This window comes from Marmota monax, unplaced genomic scaffold (genome assembly GCF_021218885.2).
Source record: "Marmota monax isolate L192 unplaced genomic scaffold, Marmota_monax_Labrador192_F-V1.1 WCK01_AAM20220418_F8-fsc00056, whole genome shotgun sequence".
In the NCBI taxonomy this organism is placed as follows: domain Eukaryota; kingdom Metazoa; phylum Chordata; class Mammalia; order Rodentia; family Sciuridae; genus Marmota; species Marmota monax.
Window position 1 is genome coordinate 72,762 of NW_026695212.1, and position 14,776 is coordinate 87,537.

The window sequence follows — 14,776 nt, forward strand, 5'->3', positions numbered from 1 at the left end:
TAACTCTACCAATGTGATGAATTACATTTATTGATTTCCATATGTAGAACCAACCTTGCATCCCTGGGATGAATCCCACTTGATTATTGTGCACTATCTTTTTGATATGTTTTTGTATTTGATTTGCTAGAATTTTATTGAGAATTTTTGCATCTATGTTCATTAGAGATATTGGTCTGAAGTTTTCTTTCTTCAATATGTTTTTGCCTGGTTTTGGAACCAGGGTCATATTGTTCTGTTTAGTCATACATGACATATTATACATGTATAATTACACATGTATTTTAACATATTATACATATATGGAGTATAACTTCCCCTTCTTGTGGTTGTACAGGATGTGGAGTTACAACTGGTTGTGTGTTCATATATGAAAATAGGAAAGTTATGTCTAATTCATTCTACTCTCTTTCCTATTACCATCCCTCCTTCCTTCCCTTCATTCCCCTTTGTCTAATCCAATAAACTTCTGTTCTCCTCCCCCCCATTATTGTGTATTAGCATCTGCATATCAGAGAGAACATTTGGCCTTTGGTGTTTTGGGACTGGCTTATTTCACTTAGCATGATAGCCTCCAGTTCCATCCACTTACCAGCAAATGCCATAATTTCATTTTTATGGCTCAGTAATATTCCATTGTGTATGTGCCACATTTTCTTTATCCATTCATCTGTTGAAGGGCATCTAGGTTGGTTCCATAGCTTAGCTATTATAAATTGACCTGCTATAAACATTGATGTGACTGAGTCAGTACAGTAAGCTGATTTTAAGTCCTTTGGGTATAGACCAAGCAGTGGGATAACTGGGTCTAATGGTGGTGGTTCCATTCATTTTCTGAGGAATCTCCATACTGCTTTTCAGAGTGGTTGTACCAATTTTCAATGTTGAGAGCCACAGCCGAAGGGGCCCCAGCAAACTTCCAGCTGCCAGCTGATTGGCTCCTCTGCGGTGATGCTCATTGGGCTGTTTCCCCGCCCTTTCAGACCACGGAGCTGCTCATTGGGGGACTCTTTTGGCTCCGCAAATGCGACCCAGCCAATTGGCCTCAAAAGCAGGAGGAGTGGGGGCGTTGAGAGGCTTGTGGGAAGCCGGTGGTGGCAGTTGGGCTCTGAGGGAGTTCCTGAAGAGCTTGTGTGCTTCCGCGTGTGTGTTCTAAAAATAAAGTTCGTTTCTGCTTGAATTGTGCCCAGCCAGACTGCGGCATTTTGCTTTTCAGAGTGGTTGTACCAATTTTCAATCCTACCAACAATGTATGAATATACCTCTTTCACACATCCTTGCCAACATTTATTATTAGTTGTATTCTTGATAACTGCCATTCTGACTGGAGTAAGATGAAATCTCAGTGTATTTTTAATTTCCATTTCTCTAATTACTAGAGATGTTGAACATTTTTCCATATATTTGTTGACTTCTGTGAAGTGTCTGTTCTTTGCCCATTTATCGAATAGCTTTTCTTTGTGTGTGTGTGTTTTTTAAGTTCTTTGTATATCCTGGAGATTAACGCTCTACCTGAGATGCAGGCGGCAAAGATTTTCTTCCATTCTATAGGATCTCTCTTCACATTCTGTTTCCTTTTCTGTGAAGAAGTTTTTTAGCTTGATACCATCCCATTTATTGATTCTTGATTTTATTTCTTGTGCTTTAGGGGTTTTGTTGAGGAATTTGGCTTCTAAGCTGACATGATGGAGATTTGGACTTACTTTTTCTCCTAGTAGTCGCAGGGTCTCAGGTCTAATGCCTAGGTCCTTGGGGATATTTGTTTTTGCTACTAAAAGGCAAATGATTCTGCTAGCTCCCAAGTTTAGCTAATTCTTTTTTTTTTTTTTTAAATTTCTAGTTGTAGTTGGACACAATACCTTTATTTTATTTATTTTTTATGTGGTGCTGAGGATAGAACCCAGGGCTTCACACGTGCTAGGTGAGTGCTCTACCACTGAGCCAAAAACCAGCCATAGCTAATTCTTTAACTTGAAGAAAAAACCTTTTTTTTTTTAATCCTCTGGCAACTTGTTTGGTATTGGCATGAAGCTATGTATTGTTTCTGGGGCAGTACAAGCTCTCTAGGCATATTTAAATACAGAGCCATTTTATTTATTTATATTTTGGTACCTGGGATTGAACCACTGAGCACACCCCCATCCCTTTTTTTGTATTTTATTTAGAGAAAGAGTCTCACTGAGTTGCTTAGAGCCTCACTAAGTTGCTGAGGCTTGCTTTGAATTAGAGATCCACCTGCCTCAGCCTCTCTAGCCACTGGTATTACAGCCATGGGTCCCCATACCCAGCAATACAGGGCTATTTTTATGCAGTGCTGGAGATCAAATCCAGCACCAAAGATATCTCTGCACCTTCAGATTCATGCGTGCTAATATCACTGAGTTATGTACCCAGAACCTTTGAGTCAGGGTCTCATTAAATTGCCCAGGCTGTCCTGGAATCTCAGATCTAATCCTCCTGCCTGAGCTTCCAAGTAGCTGATCTCACAGGCATATCCCACCCATGCCTGTTTGTATATATTGTTTTTAGCTAGTGAATTAAACTGTGCTCTCTTCAACTCTATATAATATAGAGATATACAGACTCTAGCAGGCCCATGCTTGTAATACCAGTGGCTGGGAAAGCTGAGGCAGTAGGATCAGAAGTTCAAAGCCAGACTCAGTAATTTAGCAAGGCCTTAACAACTTGAAGACCATGTCTCAAAATAAAAACTTTGGCTCAGGGGTTAGTGCCCCTGGGTTCAATTCCTGGCACCCAAAACAAAACAAAACAAACAACAACAACAACAACAACAAAAACCAAAGAAAGAGACTTCAAAGATAATTTTGAGTCAATCATGCCAAAGCTATTAACAATAAAAATCAAAAATTTTAAACAAAAGTTGGCTATATAGGGAAAGACACGGAGAGGAAGCTTGGATTTAGATTACTGGTCCAATTATTAGCTCATTAAAAATAAAAACTCCTGGGACCTCAAGAATCATGTCTGTCTCCTGAGTCCTCCCCCCCCCCTTAAATTTACAGGCTTTTATGCATAAAACTTAAAAACATAGGATTTCTCAACCATTTCTTACAGGTTGTGTATTAGGCACAGATGATTCAAACTGCTGTTCTAGTACCTCATCTGCCAACTTTATCTTCCTTGCTTTGCTTGCCAGAAGGAAAAAACATGAAATTATCTTACTCTCTGCCCAGCAACTCAGAAATGCTTTGGGTAAAAGTAGATTTAACCTGGATCTTTGGAGAAATATACAAAGATTTTAGCTTTCACCTCTCATTTATTTGGCACCTCAGATCTAATAAGGGCTTTTATGCTGGCTTTTAAATTTGAGCCTCAAAACCCTGATTTTAAAAGGGTATTCATTCATTCAACAAATTTTACTGCTTGCTTATTACGTGCTGTTGTAGGCTCTGGCAAAACACTAGGTAGGAAAACAGAAAAGTAGGAAAAAAAAATAGGAAGCCCCACTCGCCTGAAACTTTTCTTTTAGTGGGGGAGAAACCAATGTTAAAAAAGGACAGGGCAGACTGGAGGAATTTCGTCTTTTGCGTGACAGGGGAGCAGAGCGTTTGGAACCGAGGGCAGTTTAATTGACCATTTTACAGATAAAATAAGAGCCGACTTCGCAGTAGTTGCACGGCTGGCGCTTTAACGACTCAATGGCGGGCTTGCCATTTAGGTCCACGGGTGGGGGGGGGGCGAGGAATAATTAACAGGAGGTGGGCGTTGATTTGGGGACATTAGTCCAGGGATTCGAGAAGGCAGAAACGAAGAGTGATAAGATGAATTCAAAAGGAAGCAAACTATTCACACCAAAACAGAAACGTCAGACCCCCACACGCAGAGCTACGCCAGAGTCTCCTGGAGCCCTACGGAGGCATTTGTCCCTAAACACACTTCGGCGCCGCAGACTCTGCCCTAAGTCTACTAGGACGCCGGGGGTGCGTCTCGGGCGGGCGCTGCCACCCGGAACCGGACCTGCCGGAGTGCGGCCGCGCTCCCCGCCCCGCCAGCCGCTGACCGCCCGGGTTGGCCGCGGTGGGGGCGGTGTCCGCGGTACCCGGAAGTGCAGCTGACGTGTCCCGGCCGCGCGCGGAATTGTGGGCGCCTCGGCTAATGGCGTCGGCGAGTCTGGGGAGTCTGGGGAGCCAGCGCTGAAGCTTTTTGCCAGGTTGGCTGGTGACGCCCGGTGTGGCGGGGCCCCGCAGCCGTGGGACGGACGTGCCCACCTTGTGGGCTCCTGGGCCAGCGCTGGCGGAGCCTAGCGAGACTGGGCGACTGCGGGGGCGCTTCCGAGAGGAGCCGGGGGTGTTAGAAAGAGGCTGCGGGGGGCGCTCGGGCACGCTCCGGGTTCGCAGCCCAGGCCCGGCAGAGCCCCTGTGGAGCCCAAGAGGCGGGCTGTGGAAGGGCTGGAGGCGACCCAAGGAGTTGACAGTGCCACAGCTTATTTGTGCGGCTCTGAAATTAGCTCGGACCTTGAGTGATCATGTCTGGCACCAACAGCCCCGAGGCTGTGAAGAAGCTGCTGGAGAATATGCAGAGCGACTTGCGGGCCTTGTCACTGGAGTGCAAGAAGAAATTCCCACCTGTCAAGGAGGTAAGCTTCGGGCGACGTCGGGAGAAGGCGCCGCGAGCTTGCTAGCCCTCTTAGACCCAGTCCTTCTCCCTCAGCCTCCAGTCCGGTCTTGATTTTCATTTGTCGCTCACCTTTGCAGGTGATTTGTACCGACTTTTTATAGTGTCCGAGAGAGAGGTCTGGGGCGATTTGATTCTTTTCCACTCTCTTGTCCTCCTGATTTAGGAATGAAGTTGATGGAGTGAGCCAATTCAGTAATTCAGCTTTTCGGGTCTTTTTCAAACTCGGGACAGGCCAAGCCAGAATTGAAAAACTTATATGTCTGTTTCTCGTTCCTAAGAATGAATATCACTGTTGTGAAATCTGTGCTTCTCACTTGTATAGTATAACACTCGATTGGAAACTGCTTTCCTTGTTGATATGTGTCATTCAGCTTATCTCTTATCAATCCCATGAACTATTAACGAATTATCCAGACCCACCTAATTTATAGACAGTGTTGATACCTACAGGAACCATGTTAATTAAACCTTCTTGTTATGAGCAGTACCGTGGCGGGCAATTGGGTTTGGAGTCAAAGCAAATGGACCTGAATTTAAGTTCTAGCCTTACATCTTAACCTCTTGGAGCTTCAAAAAAAATTTTTTTTTCAGCTGTAAAACGGGTAAATGTGGTTATATAAGATTATGTGTGGCAAAAGGTCAGATTAAGAGGGTGTTGTTAGATAGCTCGTTAAAAATTTACACAAATAAAAGTTCCAAATAGTTCCTGAATTGAATTTAAAATTTAATCACTATTGGCTTTTTTTTAAAAATTAAGATGCCACTTAATTATTTTAAATTTTAAAAAGATCTAAAATTTCCTTTTTTTTTGAATGACATTTCAGTGATATTGTAAAGGTAATTATTTAATTTCTATTTCTATTAAATATAGTTTTGAATACCTGCAGTTTCACTTATTATTTGCCCTAAGAGTTCATCAAGGGATTTTATATTTATTTGTTTTATCCTTATAAATATTCTGTAATTAGAACTTGATTAATAAAGCTTGGATTTTAGGCTTCTAAGGAATCTTAATTTTACTATAAGTGCTCTAGCTCCATCATTCTTTAACAGACTCCTTCTTGTATTTAATAAAATAAGAAAACCCATACACACACACACACACACACACAATAAATAAGTAAATAAAGTAAGAAAACACTATCTAATACTACCTAATCAGATGTACCACTTTTGGCATGATAGCTATTACATATGTTTTATTTCATATAGTTTGCCTTGATATTGATTTTCGTTATTTTCACTCTATCATTTGTTGAAAGTTATAACATGTAATTTTGAGGAATTAGGCTGTTTTAAAGAATTTTAAAGAATTATTATTTAATATTTTTAGCTATAAATGGACATAATACTTTTATTTATTTATTTTTATTTTTTATGTAGTGCTGAGGATTGAGCCCAGGGCCTCACATGTGTTGGGCAAGCACTCTACCACTGAGCCACAACCCCAGCCTCAAGAATTATTATTTTTAATTGTGAGAAATATGCTTTCATTTAGAAAATTTCAAATCTTGTTTTGTAATTTCAACAATAAGTTATAAAACTTGTTGTTCCTAGTTCTAAGAATTCATATAAAAACTCTGGTCCCTTTATATTGTAATTCTTTGTAGGCTAATTTGGGAATTTAATTAACTATTTGTTAAATTACTTCTATTGGAAAATGCATTCAGAGTTCCAAACAGGTCATTAGTAAAGTTCTAGAACTCAACCCATTCCTAATCCTAGGACTTTTCATTAAAGCTAATTAGCTTTTGCTTCAATGCTGGTTAAAGACATATTTAGTAATTACACCCAGTCTTTGTGATAATGATAAGAGTAATTCTTACCATAATTTTGTATGTAGTATACATACTCTGTTAGGATTGCTTGACTGAAAAAATCTTGACTCCCTTACCAGTGACATATGCTTACATTCCTGCTTTAGAAACTGAAAAATGACTTTGTGTCATAGCTTTAAAACAAGGATGAAGTAATTAGCTAAATAGTGATGATTTTTTTTAAAGGAGGAATACTTCACTTTCATGAATATTTTGATTTAATTTAAACTTCTTGGTAAATTAGTGGTAATGCCAAAATTTGGCTTTTGTTTTTTAAGGAACTGGTAAGTTTGGAGCTTTATTTTTCCCTTTGGGTGCTAGGTAGACCTTAAGGCAAAATCTTTCTAAATGTGAGAAGCTTTTCCTTTTTTTCTTTGCTAGTTAACATTCTCCCAGTATGCTTACAGGTGTTACCTGAAAAATGCTCATTCTGAACTACTCAAGAACTTATTACAAATCTAATTGCATTGTACTTGGAAGGGATACTTTTTAAATAAGTTAAAATAACATTTTATATTTAGTCTTTATTGCAAGTTTTAAATAATTTCTACTTTTTTTTGGCCATGCTACTTGACTATAAATCTTTATTTTTAATTAATAAGCTGAGTTTTAAGATTTCAAATTTGTTACAAAAACAAAGATTTATAGAAAAAAGATATTGATAAAGGATAGTGTCTTATTTTTACCTTTGGAGTTTTTCTACCCTCACCTTATTATGTTCATTTATGAATCTATCCTTTGAATATTAAGTTGTTTTGTAGTGGCTATAATTTCAGTCTGCTACTTTATGATAAAGATAATTATTAAATAATATTAATAGCAATTATTATTTCTCCTATTTTTCTGCTTATTTTCCTTCAAGCCCCCCCCCCCTCCCATTTTTAGGGCAGAACAACTGAAGCAGCCAATTTGTTTGGAAACATTTGTATAATATTATTTTCTTTGCATTAAAACCTTTCAGAAAGACACTTTTACATAATTAATATTCAATGGCCTTAAGAGATAGTGACCTCTAAAGCTTTATATTTGTGTATTTCTTGAATGAGAACTTTTGTTCATTTCCTATTTGTGGGCACTATGCAGTAGTAACAGGTAAGGGGGAGCCAACTGAGCCTGGAAGTATAATCTGAGAGTTTGTAAATTTAAATAATTTTTTTTTGTGTGTGTGGTACTGGGATCAAACACAGGGGTGCTTTACCATGAGCTGTTACATCCACAGTCATTTTTATTTTTTATTTTGAGACAGGATCTCACTAAGTTGAGGCTGGCCTCCAACTTGTAGTCTTCCTGCCTCAGCCTCCCAGGTTGCTCAGATTCCAGGTGTGCACCATCATGCCCACTGAAAGTTTGTAATTCTTGAGCTAAGTTTAGTAGTAGTATGATTAGAAAATGTTGGGGTTGGTCATTCTTGGCAGAGGAATTAGCCCATAATATTTATATTCCATGTAAAATACATTTCATACCAAAGATGACTGGGAACCATTAAAGCTCTTTAAAAAGAGTAATGTCATCAGATTCATATTTAGTAACATTATCTTGGCAGTATTGTTGGGAAGAATTAGAAGGTATTGCAAGATTGATGCAAAGATGGCAGATTTTCAAAAGTGGTGATTGCCTGTATTGAAGTAGTTGTAGTGATAGACAGCAGGTTGCTTGTATTGAGAGGAGTGGAAGGGAGAGTATAGATTAAAAAGTTTTTTGAAAACTTTAGGTATGTAATCAATTACCGAAGACAATCATTGGTTTCAATGTAGTAGTTGCTTTATGAGCATATTGTTCTCTAGGAAAAGACTTAAGGTCTTTTGTTTTAAAATTTTTTTAGTTGTAGATGGACACAATACCTTTATTTTACTTATTTATTTTTATGTGGTGCTGAGGATTGAACTGAGTGCCTCACACATGTTAGGCAAGTGCTCTACCATTGAGCCACAACCACAGCCCTGATTTATGGTCTTTTTATTTACCTGCCATCTAAGTCTTCAGGCAGCACCATACGTAACTCCCTATGTCTAATAAGTATATTATGTTAACCAAATTGCCATTAACTTGAATTTCACATTTCTCCTTTTGCTCTTCCTTCATGCTGTGTCATATGGATAATTAATTTGGACCCTTGGTAAATTTGTTTTAATATGAACATTTATTCTCATAGAAGTTGTGAAAAATGTATGTTGAAAACGGAATAGGAGCTGGGTGTGGTGGCATATGCCTGAGCAACTTGGGAGGCTGAGATAGGAGGATCTTGAGTTCAGAGCCAGCCTCAGCAAAAGTGAGGTGCTGAGTAACTCAGTATACAAAATAGGGCTGGGGATGTGGCTCATTGGTGGAGCACCCCTGAGTTCGATCCCCGGTATCCCCCCCACCACAAACAAACAAATAAACCCAGAATAGGAGCTTTTGTGAAGGGAAGTAATATTTAAAAACAAAATTTTAAAAAGTAAATCTGCATATAGTTCTAGTAGTGGGCATTTGTTAGTTCCTTCCATAGCATTTATTCCTTTTTGCTACCTTTGATGGTATTCTGCACTCTCCCGTCATTTTTAGCTCTTTGAACTTGGATGAATTAATCTCTTTTTTTATTTTTTAATTTTTTTAATATCTTTTTTTATTATTAGTTGTTCAAAACATTACAAATTAATCTCATTCCTATTTCCATGGTACCTTGAGTAGCTTAGTCTAGTTGAAATTCTTCCCATCTCTGCCACCCCACCTTTACTGCTGCCCAAGTCACATAATGTCAGTAAGTGCTCCTAGGAAGGAAAACCTTCTTCTTTCTTTTTCAATCTACTGAAAGAGACTCTCTTCTAGATAGTGTCATGAAATTTGAGGTATAGAATAGCTGTAGCCATTTTGTGTAAAGTTTGGAAGCAGCCTGGGGATGCACCTATCCATACAGATTCTTCCAATTTGGTACTCTTCTAGTATCATAAGCAAAGAAGAACCAAGAGGGTGAGAGAAGTGAAACAGCAGCCCTGATGGTGTGATTCTCTGGCTGTTTTCCTTTGGAGTTTTCTGTTAATGAGACAGTAAAATCACTTCTCCCCTGATTATAAATGAATTTGGATTTTGATACTACTTAGAACTTTTTTTTATTCAGGTGGAAACTACTGTTTGAAAGGCATGGTGATAGACGTTAGTAATGTAGAGAGAGATGAATGTAGTAGGTGCATTTTTTGTCCTCATGGCTTACAGTCAAAATAGAGAAACAGCTGGGCACAGTGGCACATGCTTATAATCCCAGCAGCTCAGGGGGCTGAGGCAGGAGGATCACACATTCAAGACCAGCCTCAATAATTTAGTGAGGTGAGAACTTGTCTCAAAATTAAAAAAAAAAAAAGGCTAAGAGTAGAGAAACACTCATAATGAGATGAAAGGGCTAAAGCACAGGTATAAATCATAGATAAAGTGGAAAGGTTTTTTTTTTTTTAAGTTGTTATAGAAAACAGTGTTGGAAGAAATGATTTTTGCTTATGATACTAGAAGGGTACCAAGTTGGAAGAATCTGCTGCCATAAGGCTACGTCTATCTTCATGTCATTAGCAGTGGTTTAATTTCAGAATAGTGTTGTTACATTAGTGCTAATTTCGATTTGGATTTAATTTGTGAGTTTGTTGGCTTTGTAATTTAAGAACTATAAAAGTTTTTGTTTTTTCCCCCTGACTGTGGGGTGCATGCCTGTAATCCCAGCAATGGGAGGCTAAGAGGATCACCACCAGTTCAAGGCCAGCCTCAGCAATTTAACCCTGTCTCAAAATAAAATAAAATAAAAAAGAAAGAAAAAAGGACTGGGGATATGGCTCAGTGGCAGAGTACCTCTGGTTTCCATCTCTAGTACCAAAATCAAAAAGGTTTTTTGTTTTTTTTTTCTGTTTTTATTGTTGCTGTTATGATTATTTTTTGTGCTGGGGATTGAGCCCAGGGCCTCATGCACTCTCTATCATGGAGCTATACCTGCAGACCAAAAAATTTTTCTTAGTTGTATTTACATAATTATTCAGTGACTGGGCAAGGCTAAGATATCCACCCCACCCCTTTTAAAAGATATCCTTACACTATTTGGTTTTCAGAAACATTAGTAAAGGTAGGTCAGGGGAACAACTGAAAAGCTGAGAAACTGAATATACGAAGGACAAGATTGTAGGCAAGACAGATCCCTTTAGATTGAAAATTAGTTTGAACTGAACTGTGGAAGTGGGATTTGAGAGAAAAAGACTACAAGATATGTTAACCAAATAGACTTTGTGGCTGGTTAAATACGTAGGATGAAAAAGAAAGCCCAGATGTCAGTGATGGGATGGGTAATGCAGCTGTTCAGAAAACAGATTATAGGAAGAAACACTTTTTTTCTGGCAGAAGTTGGAGTTTGGGGTTAAAGGAAGATGATGACATCTTTTTTAACATCTTAAATTTAAGGTACCTTTTAAGCATTTTGGTTAGTTAAGTCCTATAGTTTGGGAGACAGGTCAAGAAAGGAATATAATTAACTGGGTGTGGTGGTGCTTACCTGTAATCCTAATGATTTGGGAAGCCAAAGCAGGAGGATCACAAGTTCGAGACCAACCTCAGCAACTTAAAGAGGCTGTATGCAACTGAGACATATCCTCTCTCAACATAAAAACATAATAATCGTGGCTGGGGATGTAGCCCAGTGGTAAAACTAGGTTCAATCCCCAGTAACCCCCCCCCCAAAAAAAAAAAAAAAGGAATATAGTTTAGGAGTCTTCAATTGAAACTATGGAACTAAGAATTACCAGAAAGAATACATTAAATGAGAAATGAGGCCAGGGATATTCTAGGTGTTTCTGGAAGAGTCAGCAAAGGATATTGAGAAAATAGATGCAAATGTTTCTTGACATTAATTGTGGGAGTAACATCTTTTTCCCAACTCATAAATGTTCTCAGAAATATATTAGACTGCTTATCTTTTTTTTAAATCTTAACCTCTATAATCTATTTAAGTTTTAGAACTAGCCACTTTTCTTTCTCTTTTCCTCCTTCTCAATTTAGGAAAAAATAACTATGTAATTATGTTAGTTCTCTACATTGTATATGATCAAAATAGCAGATACTTTAATGCAAGAATTAAAGACTCCTTTTTACACCTATAATCCTTGGTAAATAGATGGAAATCTGACTCTGAAGATCTCTGTCCATACAGAATACTCTAAAAATGGTAGGCTAGGCTAGGCTTTGGTATGAAATAATACTACAGTAGTTAGGGGACTTGATATATATATCTGTGGTCAATAAACATTGCTAGTGGAACTTTCCAGAAACAGTTGATGCCAGTGAGAATAAGATATTACAGTTTCACTTCTGACATTAGAGACTTGCATGTACAAAATAGGAGCTATGATGTAGGTCTAATTATAGCTAACAAATAATCTTTTGTCAATTCCTTGCATTTAGGAATGAAAATTCTCATTATATCTTTTATTTTTATTTATTTATTTGGGTATCAGGGATTGAACTCAGGGGTGCTTAACCACTGAGCCACATCCCCAGCCTTTTTATATTTTATTTAGAGAGAGGATCTCACTGAGTTGCTTAGGACCGCTCCAAGTGCTGAGTCTGGCTTTGAACTTGCTGTCTTCCTGCCTCAGCTTCCTAAGTTGCTGGGAACTTCCCAAGTTACAGGCATGTGTTACCTCGCCCAGCTCTGGTTATGTTTTTTAAAATATTACTTGGCAGCCTGGGCAATGTAGCGAAACCTGTGAGACCTTGTCTCAAAATAAAAAGGGCTGGAGATGTGGCTCAGTTGTAAAGTGCCCCTGGGTTCAATCCCCAATATTGCAAACAAAACAACATCACCACCAAAACCCCCCAAATCAAAAACAAACAAACAAGCAAACAACAACAACAACAAAACACTACTTCAGACTACTTAAAAATACTACTATTCCTTTTCCTTATTATTTGATTTAAAAAATTTTTGTTAAAAATGTCATGTGTCAATATTCTTCTCAAGAAATCAAAACAGTGTTTGTCAAATTTGAAATCTCTGTTGACATCTAACATCTAGCATGTCACAGGACAGATTTTGGAAACAAGATTTCAGGCTAGGTATGTGGCACACATTTGTAATCCCAGCAGCTTGGGAAGCTGAGGCAGGAGGATCACAAATTTGAAGCCACCTGTCTTGGAAAAGGGCAAAAGCATTAGGGGTTTATTTCTGTGGTAAAGCACCCCTGGGTTCAGTACCCAGTATTGCAAAAGAAAAGGTGTGACAGACTCTGGACAGATAGCATTGATATTCTTGATGGCTTAGTTGATCAAATCTTGGTTGACACAGAAGCAAATTGAAATACTGAATTTGGACATATTCAGGGTATATAGTGCTATACTGGGAAGGAAGTTAAACTTTTGAAAGTGATGGTGGGAGAAATCTCAGTGGCCACAGATTAACTTCTCCTGGCCCAATAAGACATTTACCCCAGAGAGTTTGAGATAGGATGTGTGACTATTACTTAGCATGCGTAATAATGTCTGTATTTCAGTATTCTTTTATTTTTATAATAGTTAATGTGCTGTGATTTGCAAATCTTCAAACATATTCAGAATCTGGCTACTTTTTACCACCTCAGTTGTACCATTACCATTATCTCTTTCTTACAGTATTGCAGAGGATTCCTAAATTTTACTGTATATTAGAATCAACTGAAGATTTTTAAAAGTACTGATATATGACTTCTGTTAGCAGTCATTCTGATTTAATTGGAATGAGTTGCAGACTGAGCATCAGAATTTTTTGTAAGCTCCCTGTCTCTAACATGTATTGCCTCAAATAATTAGAAAACCAATTTTTCCCTGAAGAATTTGATTTTGATTGTGTTTTTCTGCTAGTAACCCTGTTAATTTGGGACATTTCCATTTCTTAAAGTTTTAGAAGTTGTAGTGTATCTATTGTGTTTCTTAGTTGAGCATGAAAGCTGACGATGGCTGATTTAAGCTGAAATAAAATTTACTGATAGGACAATGAGTGGTTCACAGAATTGGTAGAAGAATGGATGGAGCCAGTTATAGAAAAAAGTAAATCAACAAGGGGAGGTTAAACAGCTGGAACCACAGCATTAGACCATTATTGCTATCTGATGAATAGTGATTAGATGATATTGATTGCACTACTGATAGGGTTGGTCACTCCAGGCCACCACTGGTTCTGCTGCCCTCTGAAACTAGATGTTGCTTTCACTGTTGCTGTTATTGGAAAGAATTATTTTGTCTCTAACTTTTCTGTGCCACTATCCTCCATATTCAAAATCCCTGATAGATGCATCTATTTGGGTAAGCATAGTCTGCTAGGACATGTGAGAAATCAAGTACCTGGAATTTTCAGTTTTAATAGTGTAAGAAAGATTTTGTATTCTACCAAAATTCTTGAAATAGAGAATTCTTCAAACACAAGCAAGGACTGCACCTGTTAAAAATCAACAAAGTGAAAAAGGTCTATTACACATGATATAGCCTACCTACTATGTGTTCTTTATTTTATGCATTAATCTGCTGACTATTAAGGTATTATTTTTTGAGGTATACAGACCAATATAAAATACAAAATAGCCATGTTTCTAGATACTGAAAATATTCTGACTTTCTGTGATGGAAAATAACATATCAATATTTTATGTTAGTTCAATAGAAAGATAACGTGGGCCACAAATGCAGTCAATCCATAGGTGTAATTTTCAATTGAATTTAAAAAGTTAAAAAAGATTTGTACAGTGGTGTAGGCCTATAATTCCAGCAACCCAGGAGAATGGAGCAAGAAGACTGTAAGTTCAAGGCCACCCTTGGCAAATTAGCAAGACCTGATCTCCAAATAAAAAGGGCTGAGGATGTAGCTCAGTGATAAAAGAGGGTTTACTACCCAGGAAATAAAGATCAAAACCTCAGACATTTAATTTTAATAATTTATTTGTTTCAACCCAATGTATACAAAATATTATTTCTAATGTAATCAATTTACTTAGAGAAGACTTTACATTTTTTGATACTAAACCTTCAAAATCTAGTGTGTATTTTACATATAGAACACAACTCAATTTAAACTGGCCACATATCAAGTGTGACATGTAGTCAGTGGCTCACATATTAGACAGTGCAGTTCTTGTGATGTTCTATAAAATGCTATATGAATTGCAGTTACTGCCAGCTAAGCATGTTGGGATGAAATATTTTATACACATTATGAAAACAGGAATGAATATTTAAAAACTATAACCAAAGAATAATAAGTGCTTGGTTGTTCATACTCAAAAAAGAAAACTGTCTCCTCAAATACAAAACAGTAATTTCACGTGCAGCGTTTTATAATTTATTTG

The 14,776-nt window shown here is 37.8% G+C and overlaps 1 protein-coding gene across 3 annotated transcripts in view; it reads left to right on the top strand.

The window, feature by feature from the left end:
- The first annotated feature begins 4,096 nt into the window (after positions 1 to 4,096).
- Mon2 (MON2 homolog, regulator of endosome-to-Golgi trafficking) overlaps positions 4,097 to 14,776 on the top strand; it is a 107,553-nt gene continuing 96,873 nt past the window's right edge. For 2 of the 3 annotated variants that reach the window (XM_046430631.2, XM_046430632.2), the window contains exon 1: positions 4,098 to 4,597. In XM_046430631.2, the coding sequence (XP_046286587.1) occupies positions 4,487 to 4,597 (111 nt within the window). In that variant the 5' untranslated portion in view covers positions 4,098 to 4,486. Of the gene's footprint in view, positions 4,598 to 14,776 lie in introns of all 3 variants that reach the window. The other variant, XM_046430634.2, reaches the window with a different exon arrangement.